This window comes from Cucurbita moschata, unplaced genomic scaffold (assembly GCF_002738365.1).
Source record: "Cucurbita moschata cultivar Rifu unplaced genomic scaffold, Cmos_1.0 Cmo_Scf00004, whole genome shotgun sequence".
Taxonomy (NCBI): Eukaryota; Viridiplantae; Streptophyta; class Magnoliopsida; order Cucurbitales; family Cucurbitaceae; genus Cucurbita; species Cucurbita moschata.
The window spans coordinates 1949945-1963446 of NW_019268520.1; the positions used below are offsets into that span (position 1 = coordinate 1949945).

General features: G+C 37.0%; 2 protein-coding genes and 1 non-coding gene across 6 annotated transcripts in view; 1 reads left to right on the forward strand and 2 right to left on the reverse strand.

Moving 5' to 3' along the window:
• LOC111441655 overlaps positions 1-6555 on the reverse strand; it is an 11331-nt gene extending 4776 nt beyond the window's left edge. For 2 of the 3 annotated variants that reach the window (XR_002710213.1, XM_023078730.1), the window contains exons 1-11: positions 6275-6555; positions 5882-6168; positions 5683-5809; positions 5431-5513; positions 4929-5122; positions 4724-4835; positions 3077-3159; positions 2013-2204; positions 1510-1869; positions 1000-1165; positions 104-295 (exon numbers count right to left, since the gene is read on the reverse strand). Coding sequence is in view for 2 of the 3 variants with exons in the window: in XM_023078730.1 (XP_022934498.1) it covers positions 104-295; positions 1000-1165; positions 1510-1869; positions 2013-2204; positions 3077-3159; positions 4724-4835; positions 4929-5122; positions 5431-5513; positions 5683-5809; positions 5882-6168; positions 6275-6398 (1920 nt within the window). In the remaining variant the exon portion in view is untranslated. Of the gene's footprint in view, positions 1-103; positions 296-999; positions 1166-1509; positions 1870-2012; positions 2205-3076; positions 3160-4723; positions 4836-4928; positions 5123-5430; positions 5514-5682; positions 5810-5881; positions 6169-6274 lie in introns of those variants that run through there. The other variant, XM_023078731.1, reaches the window with a different exon arrangement.
• LOC111441659 overlaps positions 1-12259 on the reverse strand; it is a 27161-nt gene extending 14902 nt beyond the window's left edge. Inside the window, exons 1-8 of one of the 2 annotated variants that reach the window (XM_023078735.1) lie at positions 11784-12259; positions 11662-11695; positions 11307-11519; positions 10233-10322; positions 9546-9611; positions 9372-9463; positions 9238-9285; positions 8401-8521 (exon numbers count right to left, since the gene is read on the reverse strand). In XM_023078735.1, coding sequence (XP_022934503.1) covers positions 8404-8521; positions 9238-9285; positions 9372-9463; positions 9546-9611; positions 10233-10322; positions 11307-11519; positions 11662-11695; positions 11784-12064 — 942 coding nt within the window. In that variant the 5' untranslated portion in view covers positions 12065-12259 and the 3' untranslated portion in view covers positions 8401-8403. Of the gene's footprint in view, positions 1-8197; positions 8522-9237; positions 9286-9371; positions 9464-9545; positions 9612-10232; positions 10323-11306; positions 11520-11661; positions 11696-11783 lie in introns of those variants that run through there. The other variant, XM_023078734.1, reaches the window with a different exon arrangement.
• Positions 7849-7921, forward strand: TRNAF-GAA. Its single transcript has one exon. It is a non-coding gene; the product is annotated as a tRNA-Phe (tRNA).
• Positions 12260-13502: the final 1243 nt, after the last annotated feature.

The following is a 13502-nucleotide window of genomic DNA, read 5'->3' on the forward strand; positions in this document are numbered from 1 at the left end:
TTCTCATTCTATTTTTCTTATTTCCACTGATACATAAATGAAAAAATAATGCCTAGATACCTCAAGAATAGAGAAATTATTAAGGGAAAAGAAGAGGTAGTACCGAGTGTATTTCTGTTTCACATGATTCCAATCTGGCTATTACAACACTTGTAACAGTTGATATACCGTGAGCTCCTTTGAAATAACAGGTTGGAATTATCTTTACTCCTGTTGTAATTGGACTATCAAGTAATATGTCCTTTGATAAAGGGAATAGAATAAGATTGCCACGCACATCACCACACACCACAATCTGCAAAAATAAGCACATTGAAAATTGAAGGCGGGAAAATTAACATCACCGTCCATGATGTGCGGAAAGACAACATGGGGTTTTTTATTTAATGAAAAAGCCAGTTATCCTTAAGATGAACGAAAGTACATAGAGGACCATACAAAAAGGCCTGCCAGCACAAGGAAACAAAAAAGAAAGGGAAAGAAACATAACAAACAGGCCCCAGCTGTTGGTGATTGGAAAAAATAAATAAAGAAATTGTATGAGGTATGTAAGCGTACTCAAATGGAGGCATTAAAATGTGCCTAGCCCCAAACTTCCTCCCAGGCCTAGAAATACCCAAAAAGATTCTCAGGTTCTTTTCTAACCAACTATTCCATAAACAAGCAACAAAACTAGCTTGCCAAAATACATAACCAGTCTCTAAAAGAACAGTACCAAAACAACTTCCTCCTTCATTGCACATAAACTAGAATTTAAGAGCTGCGAAAATACCAAAAGCCTACAGAAAACGATAAAAGGGAAAACAGACCCATAAAAGATGGGTCAAGCCGTCTCAATTACATTTGCACGTAATGCACCACACCAATGGGGTCAAATACCACAATTGAGGCTGTTTGAATAAAGTCTAATGCATTGATCATAAGGTCGATTCTAAAACATGACATCATCAAGGGAAGTAATTCTGCAATTACATGAAATTTAGAAAAGGGAAAATGTACCTCTTCCTCAAATGACGCATCCAAACACATAATCCTCATGCCAAAGCATGATATATATTCTGCCATAAGACATGCATTATAATTTTTGCCATTCTGAGAACCTGATACATGATCATATAACCTCCAGAGTTTCAATACGCCTCTAGGATCAGCAGTAAATATGTACCTACAAAATAAATAGAAAGAAATTATATCCAGCAAATGATATTTGAACCCCTCTCTGCCGTTCTAGTCAAGGGTACAAGGTTCTAAAGTATTGCCACATTTTTTAAAGAAATGGAGGAATGTTCTTCAGACTTCAAAAAAAAACATTGCACAATTAAATTTCCTTAGAATGTTTCCTTAGACCATCAATCAGTCTCATGAGGATTTAGTGTCTGCAGAGCTTCAAATGAAATAATGGATTCAAGGTTCTGTAAAACATGAATCTATGTCCAACCACAGCTTACATAAAGATCTCAGCTGGTGGTTCCATCATTGTCAGAGTTGAAAAAAGGAAATGATGTTAACCTGAATCCAAGTGACTTGCACCAAAAGGTTCCTAACAGCTGTCTCTCCATTTCAGCTGACCAGTTAAATGAGATGACAGGTTTAGGGGCATTTGAATTGCGTAGAACTTTTACAACTGTCATTCTTCCTTGACCATCTCCAAGAGCAATCCAATCCTCAGCTCCACAGGAAACTTCAGACGGACTTGGGGCTAATAAATCCATGCAAACAATCGGAACCTCTTCGCTAACTTGCACGAGTTTGGTCCAAATTACATCCATGGTATCAGATAATGTGGCACGATACAGATAACCACGGTTGGTGGCAACATAGAGTGTAAGTTCAGACGAGAACTGTAAGCAGCGCACATACTCACTTTTACTGCAAAATGAAAGTAAGATCATATAAAGGGAGTGGTTGCCACTCCAACCCTCAGAAAAGAAAAACGAGGAAATAAATTGAAATCCAATTATGAGTATATCTACAAGAAATCTTGAAGGAGCTCTCTGGAAAATGAACCTCACCTGTCCATACGTCCGTTTTGATCAAATGAATTTGGAATACAACTAGTGAAAACCTCTGCACTTTCAGCAGGTTCATTGGAGGTCCCAGATAAAGAAGTGTTTAGCCGATGCACTTTAATAGAAGAATCAAAGCCAGCGGTAATAAGAAGAGATGACATTGGATCATACAAACATCTCCATACGCCTCTGCCTCTGTAATAAATTAAAAAATAGAACATAAATATGTCATAGCAAGGATCTCTAGATAAGTAGATAATAGATGCATAATCAAGAGAAGCGAGTAATTAATATGTCGAGGATCATACACCTCCATACCTAAACTAATACTTAAATAAATGGAAAACAAAAAAAATGAACTTATACCCTTGAATTTTGCAAGTTGAATCATTTAAACCGGAAACTAATAAGTTTATTAATTAAAACCTTAAACTTCAGTAAATAAAAGAATTTAGATCCTCTACCAGCAATTCATAGTTATCTCACTTATTTACAATTAAAATCAACTCAAACTTACCTACATAAAATTATTCTTCTCTCAAAATCCTACCAAAGTACATCATGAAATTCTTCCTAAATAAGTAGAGAAAAATAGAGGAAGAAGAGAAGATGAAAACCGCTCATATTAATGAAAGTCATTACTCATTACTATGCACTTGACTCGTGTATCTAAATAACTGTTATGCACGTGTGAGAATTATGCACCAATGTTTTCAAACAAAATCCTAACTGAGAGTCTAAATTGATTTTCTTAGGATTTTAGTTGATACAATCAGTAGCTTAGGAGTTAATTGACTCAACCTACAAAGTTTAGGATTACAAATTGATGGTCCTTCAAATTATAAATTCTCTTTCCAACAGCATCGAAGTACTTCACCATCCCCAACCCCAAAAAAATAGAGAGAGAAAAGGAAGCAACTAAAATGGGAATCTGTTATTAGAGGAGAATCAAAATATATGTGTTTAGTAAGTATTGATCAAAAATTTGAGGTAATGGGCCAGCATAAAGTACACTAAAGCAAACTATATGAAACTCTAGTCAAAACAGAAGAGTTTTCACAGCTCACATATGCTCCTTTATCGCCTCCAGTTGTTTGCCATCTATTCCCCATGCACGACACGTACAATCCTCACCGGCCGTGATTATTAACTACAAGGATAACCCAAAAGAACAGTCAGTGACAAGATCAAATAAGGGAATGCAACCAGGCTTCTAATTCATATAGCTACATAGAAATCAGACTAGACATTATATATAAAATGATGCTCGGTTCAAATCAATTTTTAAACTTCTTGGAAAAATATAAAGTTGCGTACTATGTACGAGTCCAAAAGATAGCAAAGATGAACTATAGAATTTGGAACTAGGCAAATAGTTTTTGGGACGTGAAACTCTTAACTAGAACATCAGAGAAAGAATAAACTTAGATGCAAGGGAGATGGAAGAGTTCAGATCTCTTTCAAAACTCTTGGAAGAGGTGCAAGTAACAGAAAGATGACAAAAAAATATGGAAAATACAAAGTTCGGAGCAGTTTTCAGTAAATTCCCTGGCCCAGAATCTGCTGGTACTGATCTAGCTCTTGAAAAAGTTTCTCCCAAGGCAATTTGGGAGGTTGGCAACCCAAGACAGCTGATATCTTAATGAACCTTGTGTTTTGGGGAGCTAACACCTTACATAGAGTTCATGGTGCATATTGTAACAGCGCAGCAGAGAGTCAACATCACATTTTTTTCGCTTCAGCTTTAGTAGGAGATGCTAGAATCTAATATTTTAAATCCTACACAAAACCTTCCGCTCAACTACAAAGAAGAAGTTGAACCGGCTGCCATGTGATCACAAATTCAAGAAAGAAAGGCAAAGATCATCTGGTTGAATACAGTGAAGGCAAACCTTTGGGGCATAGGAAGAAAGAGATGAAACATTCTTCCATGATAAAGCATTAGAATAGCTAAATTTAATTGTTCTCTCGGGAATTCCCTAACTCCTTCCTTTTGTAACTATTCCCCACATGTAACTATTATGAATCAGAGGACATGTTTCTATAGCACAGTGAGTAGCGTAGACTATGTTTGGTGACTATTTAGTTTTTAGTTTTTGTTTTTTTTAAAACTAAGCTTATAACCTCTACTTCCACCTATGAGTTTCTTTGTTTTGCTATTCTCTAACATACGTTTTGAAAATAAAAATTAAAAATTAAAAAGAAAAGTTAGTTTTTTAGAAAAATTTGTTTTGTTTTTAATTTGGCTAAGAATTAGCTAAGAATTAAAATGTTACCTTAAGAAAGATGTCGACCAATCTCCAAGAATTGCGAGAAAACAAGCACAATTTTCAAAAACTAAAAACCAAATGGTTTTCAAACAAGACCTTAGTTTTCAGGTCTATATTTTGCTGTTTTCCCCTAAATCAATGAAAAGTATTATCTTCTTTCTAAAAAAGATATACAGTTGGGATTGTTTTCAACCCAAGGGGTGAGGGTAAGATAGCGGAACCGAATTTTAAATAAGGAGAAGCAGTTCATTAATTTTATCAACAATGATCCTACCATACAATATAGCAACTTGATAAACTTTGAGGTGTCAAGAAATTATGATTAATTGAAAAAAGTACAGTTTCAAGTTTCCGGACAGACATGATAGCACATAAAATGCACATGACAGGAATCATAGACTATTGACAAGGCCACCCAAAGTTCTAGCATGTGATGAGGCTCACCAAATCATAGATACAGCAGTCCCAAACTCTAGCATTATGGCCAAACAGCACAGTAACCTCCCCGGGGTTATCTGCATCACTCCCTTTTTCATTTAGCCTCCAGATGCGAGCACTGAAGTTAAACCAAAAATAAATTAAGATGCATTAGGATACAATTCAGGAAGATCAGAATTGGTGAAAATCAAGAAACAAATTCACCTATCACCTACGATCATCAGAAACAGACACCAGTTTGGATCCATCAGAGGCCCAAGCAATGCGAAAGATTGAACCCTCGTGTCCAACAAGCCTACTTATATGAATTGCCTCATATTGTAAATGGTGAAATGTAATGTCATTACGTTTTTCATCATGATCTTTCTTAGTAGTTTTTGAAGGAACCACTTCCCAAACAATTATCTGCAAAAAGTGATAAATGCTAAAATGTTAGAATTTGAAGTGCAGCCAACAATGAAGGCATAATAGGAAATCAAAAGTCTTTTTAACAAATTTTTATCCGCCAGCATATAGGAGGAAAACCAGTCAAAGCAGTACCCTACAGCTTCGATGTAGCTAAGTTACAGATGGTGAAGGGGTCTCAACATTCAAAATCTATATGAAGAATTCAAAGGAAATAGGCAAAGGATTCTGAAATTAAAAATAGTATATGAAGAAGAATTTAAAAGATAGCATTCATGAGAGTTCCAATACAAAGAAAGATTAGGCACCTCGTTAAAAATAGTACCAGATGCAACTCGAAGAGTTTCAATATCATCACCCCACAACCGCATCGAGTACAAGAGGCACCTCTCTAGTATACATAAACCCAAACAGAGTCAGAAGCAGAAGAGTTAAAAGGAACACAGTACCTCCGAATTAAGAGAAATAAAGCAGCAGTACAGCATGAATCACGAATATATTTGAACATTCCCAATGCAATTCATCTCGATAAAAGTAAAATAATAGCACGGAGCTCTAACCTGGTGATTCAACTTTAAGAATCATTCTAGATTCACGAGTATCCCAAACATGAACAGAGTTATCACTGCATCCAATGGCAATATACCCGCAGCTATCACTACCTGTCGAGGAAGAAGAGTCACGGCTCTACTCCCAATCAAAATTTAAAGTTAATAGCAGTTAAGCCACCTCAAAAAGGATTCTGAACTGAAATAATACCTTCAAGAAGCAAACATCCAAGACCCAATTATTGAACCTCGGCAAAGAACATAACGGAACCAGGTTCAGACAAACTTCAGCAATCATTTCAACGCTTACACGATATAGCTTGACTCTTTTTTCACCAAAAACAACGAGTACGAAATCAACCTTAGTAGAATACGGTGTTTCACTGGAATTCAAAGAGATAGATGAAATCCCATGAACGCGAATCCCTTCAAATACCCGAAACGATTCAATCATCCTCCCAGATTCCAAGTTATACGTCAGTACCTCGGAACCCGACCCTGTGTTTTTTCATCAGTGGAATGGAGGTAAATCGCAGTTGCTTACGAACTCAATGAAGATTGGAAAAATGCAACACTCACAGAAACAGAAAGAGTATGAAGTTACCTGCGAGGAGAATTGGGAGAGAGGAAATTTGAGGAGGTAAATGGAGGAAGCATAGAGCGGAGATTTCTCCAAGGTATTGTCCACTATGCAAATGCCACTCGGTCTGTTCTTCCCTCACCGCCATGGCAGCTACGTCTAGCTGCTGTTACTGTCAGAGATGGAGATTCCGGTAGAACTTGTCTCAGGTGAATCGGTCGGAAAGTTACGGCGATTTTCAGCCTGAAGGTTTGAGCTTGAAGGTATGCATGGGCCAAGAACAAGGAAACGTGGGGAAGAAGGGGAAACCTAAAAATTGTAAAAGGGGAAAAAGTTTTATATTTTACAACTATGCGTTTAAGGTTAAAATGCATATTTGAAACAAAGTATTAACAGTTTTAATGTATATCTAAAACATAAATTCCTGAGTACAAAACACTTTAAAAATTTAGTAGATAAACACAAAAACCACAATCCTACCATAATTAGTCACCCAAACAAGTTTGTTTTACAAATTATCACAAAACTCTCGAACGTCTCGAACCCAAAAGAATAAGATATTGACATATGTTACAGTCACCAACATTCCTCATCATGCTATATTACGCTCTCACTTTTACCTGAAAAAAATGAATTTGAATGGATGAGTATTAAAAACACTTAGTAAGTAATCTTTTAATTGGGAGTTAGATATGCATACATGTGCAACAAAATATATCGTATAATTGAGAGACCTAAAATCGTTCAAAACTGGATCACATGTAGTGACTTACTTCTAGATAGAATCGTCTAGCTTAATCCACAACAGACCACGTAGACCCTTGTCATCAAGCATGCAAGCTAGGGATGAATCAATTGTGGCCAATCAATTACAACTCTTGAAGTACAATTAACACAAACATGTGGATAAACAATTGTCACAAGTTTATTTCACACAATTCATGTCAATAACCAGGTTGAGCTTATTAAACCAGACTATTGGATCGATCCAATTGAACCAATATTGCAACAATGAGCACGACTTTACGTACAATACACGACTCCTCTAGTAGTGTCGTGTGAAAATGACAGAAACCCTCAACACATGGTACAACTACGAAGAAAGAGACTTGTAACGAATGCACGACAGCCCGATAGATGAAACGATTGTGTCGTTATAGTTTGCAAACAAAAGTAAATCGGTATAGAAGGAGAGTAATGAAATCAAAAGAAAAGAAACAAATCAACGAAGGAAAAGAACTTACCAACGACGATTCACAATCAGAACAAGCACATGTACCAACGATGAGGGAACGAGTTTACTGATCAAATAGATAAAGAAAGCTATTTTTATATGAAAAATGAATAGCATCAAAAGAAATAAAGCAATTATTATTATTTTTTTTTTTTTTGTGGTTGTTTTGAAATTTTAATTTCTTTTTTCAGAAATGTTTTCTTTTTAAAATATTGTAAAACAATTATTTTCTTAAAATACGAGAAACAAAATAAATAAATAATTAATTAATGAGAACATTACCAGACCGGATATTGTTTCTGAAAAAGTCACCTAGACTTATATTTTAAATAAGTATATTTACAAGTATCAAGTATTCACAAATGCGGGGATAGCTCAGTTGGGAGAGCGTCAGACTGAAGATCTGAAGGTCCCGTGTTCGATCCACGCTCACCGCATTATTATTATTTGTAATTTCTGATCTGTTTTGTATCTGCTGGGTCATGGGCCGATATTTGGACCACGTGTAAGTCCTTTTGTGGGCCGTGCAATGTGAAAAACACCCCAATTTTTTTTTTTTTTTGTTTTTTTTACTTATTATTATTGTTATTATATTTTAAACAAATATCAAATTATAACTATGATGAAATGTTTATTATATTTTATACAAATTACATAAAAGTATTACCACATATTATATATAATGAAATGTTTATTATACATACAAATAAAAGTTGAGGAAAACGACAAAAGTTTAAATTTCCCGACATTGATATTGAAGCCTGTTTGGTTCCCAACATACACTACATAAATAACACCACATACTTGAAGTAGCATTTACCTAGTTTTTTTTCTAATTACTATTAATTAAAATATTGCATTTCCACTGATTTATAAATATAGCACCTGCAACCTTTATGTATATTAGAGAGAGAGGGAGCTAAAATGATCTGACAAAAGCATGAGGAAACAATCTTGGCAGAAGTGAGTACTTTGTCTTCACAATCAGTGCATATATCCCATAACATGGGACGTGAATCACTGCTAAACCAATGTACCTGCAGTGAAAATGTCACACTTATCAAATATATCTCTGTTAAAAAGGTGTAATTGTAATTTATTAGCTTAAGTTTTTGAGTTTAGAAGTAGCTTAAACGTACTGTGGAGGCTCGTAGTTTCTAACATAGTATCAGAGTCGTGCCCTTTAACTTAGCCATGTCAATAGAATCCTCAAATGTCGAACAAAGAAGTTGTGAGACTTGAAAGTGTAGTAAAAAATTACTCAAGTGTCGAACAAAAGGTGTACGTTGTTCGAGAGCTCCAAAAAAAGAGTCGAGCTTCGATTAAGGGGAGGTTGTTCGAAGGGTCCATAGGCCTCAGGAAGGCTCTATGGTGTAATTTGTACGAGGGGAGGATTGTTGAGGATGGTTAGGAGAAGAGTCCCACCTCGGCTAATTAAGAAGTTGTCCATGAATTTATAAGTACAAAATACATCTCTACTGGTTCGAGACCTTTTGGGAAAATTAAAGTAGAGACCTTTTGGGAAAATTAAAAGCAAAGCCACGAGAGATTAGAAATGGGTGGTTTCTAATACATTGGTTGTAGCAAAGTATGAATTCTATGTTGAAATTCCTACCATGTAATTTCTTCACTAGAGTTGCATTATATATATATATGTGTGTGTGTATGTATGTATGATATCAAAACAAATCCTTAACTTGTCAGCTCAAGTTTTCAAGTTTAGTGGCAATTTAACGAGAGAGTCACAGCTTACCAAAGAGGAGCCCAAGGTGTACTGAGCTCAAGGAAAGGATATGGCCACCTGAGGTAAGTTAACAGAACTCTATTATTTTCTTTCTTTTGAAAGACACTAAAAGGAAAAATCAAGAAGACGAAGCAACTGCATACCAATTTACACAGCACATGTGCACGGTCCATTGGAAGGCGACATAGAGACCGCCGAAGGCCACGAAGTATGCAAAGCCACCCAAAGGAAATGACTGCAAAAGCGCAGCATCTCGGTTGAGCATGGACAAGAGATTATGATGAAGTTTTGTTCCTTCTTGAACGTGTGATACTTACAAGGCAATTGAGAGCAGTGTCTCCAAGAAGAAAAACAGCATTCAGAGCGTGTATGCTACCAATCAACTGCCAAGAACAAATAGACAAAAGGAATGGAGGTCAAGTATGCAGTGGAAACTAGAATGTTACACTAAATTAGTGTAAAATGAAGAGAGTTTTGAGGGATCAAACTGTTGTTCTATTAATCTCATTCAACATAAATGTATGCTCAACAAAAAGTATGCATTAGTTTAGCAATGTCAGCGAAGAGAATGGTCTAAACAAACGCACTTTATGTAACCTAAGACCACCGCTAGCAGATATTGTCCACTTTGGCCCGTTACGTATCGCCGTTAGCCCCACGGTTTTAAAGCGCATCTACTATGGAGAGGTTTCTACACCCTTACAAGAAAGGATTTGTTCCCCTCTCCAACCGATGTGGGATCTCACAATCCACCTTCTTCAGGGGTCCAGCGTCCTCACTAGCACACCGCCTGATGTTTGGCTCTGATACCATTTGTAACAGCCCAAGCCTACCGCTAGAAGATATTGTGCACTTTTACTCATATGTATCGTCATCAGCCTCACAGTTTTAAATTCGTCTACTATGGAGAGGTTTCAACACCCTTATAAGAAATGTTTCGTTCTCTTCTCCATCCAATATGAGATCTCGCATAATCAAATTGACTAAGGAAAGTTAATACACACCAGGCTGACTTGGAAATTTTCACCAAGTAGAAATGGCACGAGAAGGCACCAGAACACTACGTCGGTTAATACAGAAGCGCCTGCTGCTGCCTGCAAATGCATAAAAAGCATAGATCATGCAAAAGTTTCTATCTTAGTAATGAGTGAGAAACTTTCATTAGTAATGAAATAATACAAAAGAAGAGACGAGAAATCCTCACGGAACCGCCGATGAGCTTACAATTTGGCGTAAAGATCAAAAGAGGGAACTTAGAGAACTCTTTACAGAAAGAAGTTCAACTTGATAGAGTCCAATTTTTCTATCTTCATGAGCTATGATGTATCAACCAATCAATTTAGAATGAAGTATTATTATAGACGCCCACGAAACAAAAGATATATTGAGGACAACACATATCTCATAACATATAACAACCCAAGTCCACTGCTGGCAGATATTGTTCGCTTTAGCTCGTTACATATCACCGTTAGCCTCACGTTTTAAAATCCATATGTTAGGGAGAGCTTTCCACATCCTTATAAGGAATGTTTCGTTCTCCAACCGATGAGGGATCTCACAATCCACCCCCTTAGGGGTCCAACATCCTCACTGGCACATCGCCCCGTGTCTGACTCTAGTACCATTTGTAACAACCCAAGCACCATTAGCAGATTTTGTCCATTTTAGCCCGTTACGCGTCGCCGTCAACCTCACGGTTTTAAAACGGGTCTAATAGGGAGAGGTTTCCACACGCTTATAAGGAATGCTTCGTTCCCCTCTCCAACCAACGTGGGATCTCATAATCCAATCCCCTTGGGGACAGCGTCCTCGCTAGCACACCACTCAACGTCTAACTCTGATACCATTTGTAATAACCTAAGTCCACTGCTAGCAAATATTATCCATTTTAGCCTGTTACGTATCGCCGTCAACCTCACGGTTTTAAAATGCATCTATAAGGGAGAGATTTCCACACCCTTATAAGGAATATTTTGTTCCCCTCTCCAACCAACGTGGAATCTCCTAACCTATTGCGTTAAAAAGGTTGAGGAAGTACAAAAGATCATAGTGGAGAGAAAGGATTTAGAATGCACCAGATATGCCATTTGCATCAGAGTTCCTAAATATCCTGCTTTCTCCTGAAACTCCTGTTCAGCACATTTGTTTTGCACCTTGATGGTATCCACTTTAACCCTGTCTCCATTATTTTTCAAAGGTTTTTCCATGAGTTTAACATCCTCCTCATTTTTGGACTGGGTTTTCCTTGAAGGATACCAATATCCATATGCAGATACAATGGTTCCCAGCTGCAAAGTACACAAGAACAACAAGTTCATAAAATTTTGCAGCCACAATAACCAATATCAAATGATTTGGAAGCACTCTACACAAAACTTTAGGCACTAAATTGAAAGTAAGCTATATAGACCAAATTCACAACAGACATACCGCAAAATAGATAGCTACTAATGCCATAGTCCACCTAGAAAAACCAGTTTCACAAAAGAAACAGAACATTAGACAACAACCAGGAGCTCTAGCAGCAAACTTAAGCAGAAAATTGAACTTACTGAGTGTAGAAAAAGAAGACAAAGGGCCCATGTAAGGCCACAATCTCATACAGCAGTTGAACACAGCAAACAAAAGCAAAAGCCCTGTAAAGTAAAAGCCATAAAGGGCTAAGGTGCCTCCAGTGAGTAGCCCACAAATCACTGAGAAGCAAAGGCTCAGCCATTGATTTTCGGATAAATTTCACAGCAAAAACACAGGGAATGGCGATTATCAGACCACAAACAGGCACTTGCCATCGGATCCAATACCGCCATCCTTCTTGGACAGGCGATTCGAACATTTCTGAGACGAATCGGAGAGGAATCCGCCGACCCCTCGAGATGAAAATCCTTGAGGATTTTCGAAAGGGGTGTGGGAATTGGATGAAGAAGGGTGTGTTTGATATCAATAAACGCAGGAAGTTGCAATTCGTATACCCAGTCAGTAAATTCAGCAGCTCTGTGCAATTGTCGCTTCCGTAGTGGTTGACCTGATTGGATTCAATTAATATAATTTATAATTTAATTTAATAAGTTAATAGTAATTTACTAAGATACTTCCAAAGTTTCACGATCCAGGTCATTAGCCTTATTTTTTTTAGAATTTGACATTAAGCAATGTTTTCACATCGACTCATCTCAATCTTGAAAGAAGAGATTCACAATCTCAAGTTCTTTTTACTCCATTTAAAAAATCTTCTGTCCTACAACTAGCCACAGGTGAAAATGACCCTTACTCCTTCGTCCAAACTTGAGCTAGGTCAGTCATAGGGTTTTTTCAATCTAGTCTAGAATCAAGACGAACGAGCTTCACCTTAACTACGTATAAGGTATGTAAACCCCTCATCGTGGTGGATGCATGCAAGAAAAACGATTTAAACTATATAAAATTTAGTTTGTATTAAGAAATAAAAATACATTACAAAAAAATCTTCTATACTGAAGCTTCAAGCCTGGTTGCATGTGACTAAGTCGAGAGGGATGTCCTTTGGTAAGCTTGGTGGTAGCTCAAGTCCATGGCTCTCTAATCTAGAAACTGTATCTAAGCTCTGTGGCTAGTTTGAACTCTTTGGACTTTCCAGCCTGAAACATCTAAGTAACTAAAGGAAGGGAAATCAACCAAGACCAGCGAGGGGAAAGATGAGAACACTAAGCGGGATCTATCAGTAGCGAATTCCCCATACATCTCGAGACACCTATAAAAAAGATACTCTGAAGACTCCGGGATTAAGGTATCATTAGCCTGATTTTTGGAATTCGACATCATGAAGTGTTTTCACGTTGTCTAGTGACATCGACTCATCTTAATCTTGAAGGAAGAGATCGACGATCCCAAGTTCTTTTACTCCATTCAGAAAGTTTTTTTCGTAAGGCGACTCGTAGAAGATGAGAAGGACTATTACTACTCCATCCAAATTTGAGCTAGGTCAATCATAGGGTTATTTTCAGTCTAGTCTAGAATCAAGATCAAACAAAGTTTCACCTTAGCTACGTACAAGGTACCTGTGAAAGCTCGGACCAGGGTGGATGCATGCATTCCCAACCATATGGCACTTTATGGCAAAAATTGTGACTTAAAAACAATTTAAAAGTATATAAAATTTTGTGGGCAATGAAGGCCTAAAAATCCGCAGTAGCACAATTGATCAATTTCTTTGGGTGAAATACCAGGTTCAAATCCTGGCTGCGGAAGTTTTTTTTTTTTTTTTTTTTTTTTTTTTTTTTTTTTTTTTTTTTTTT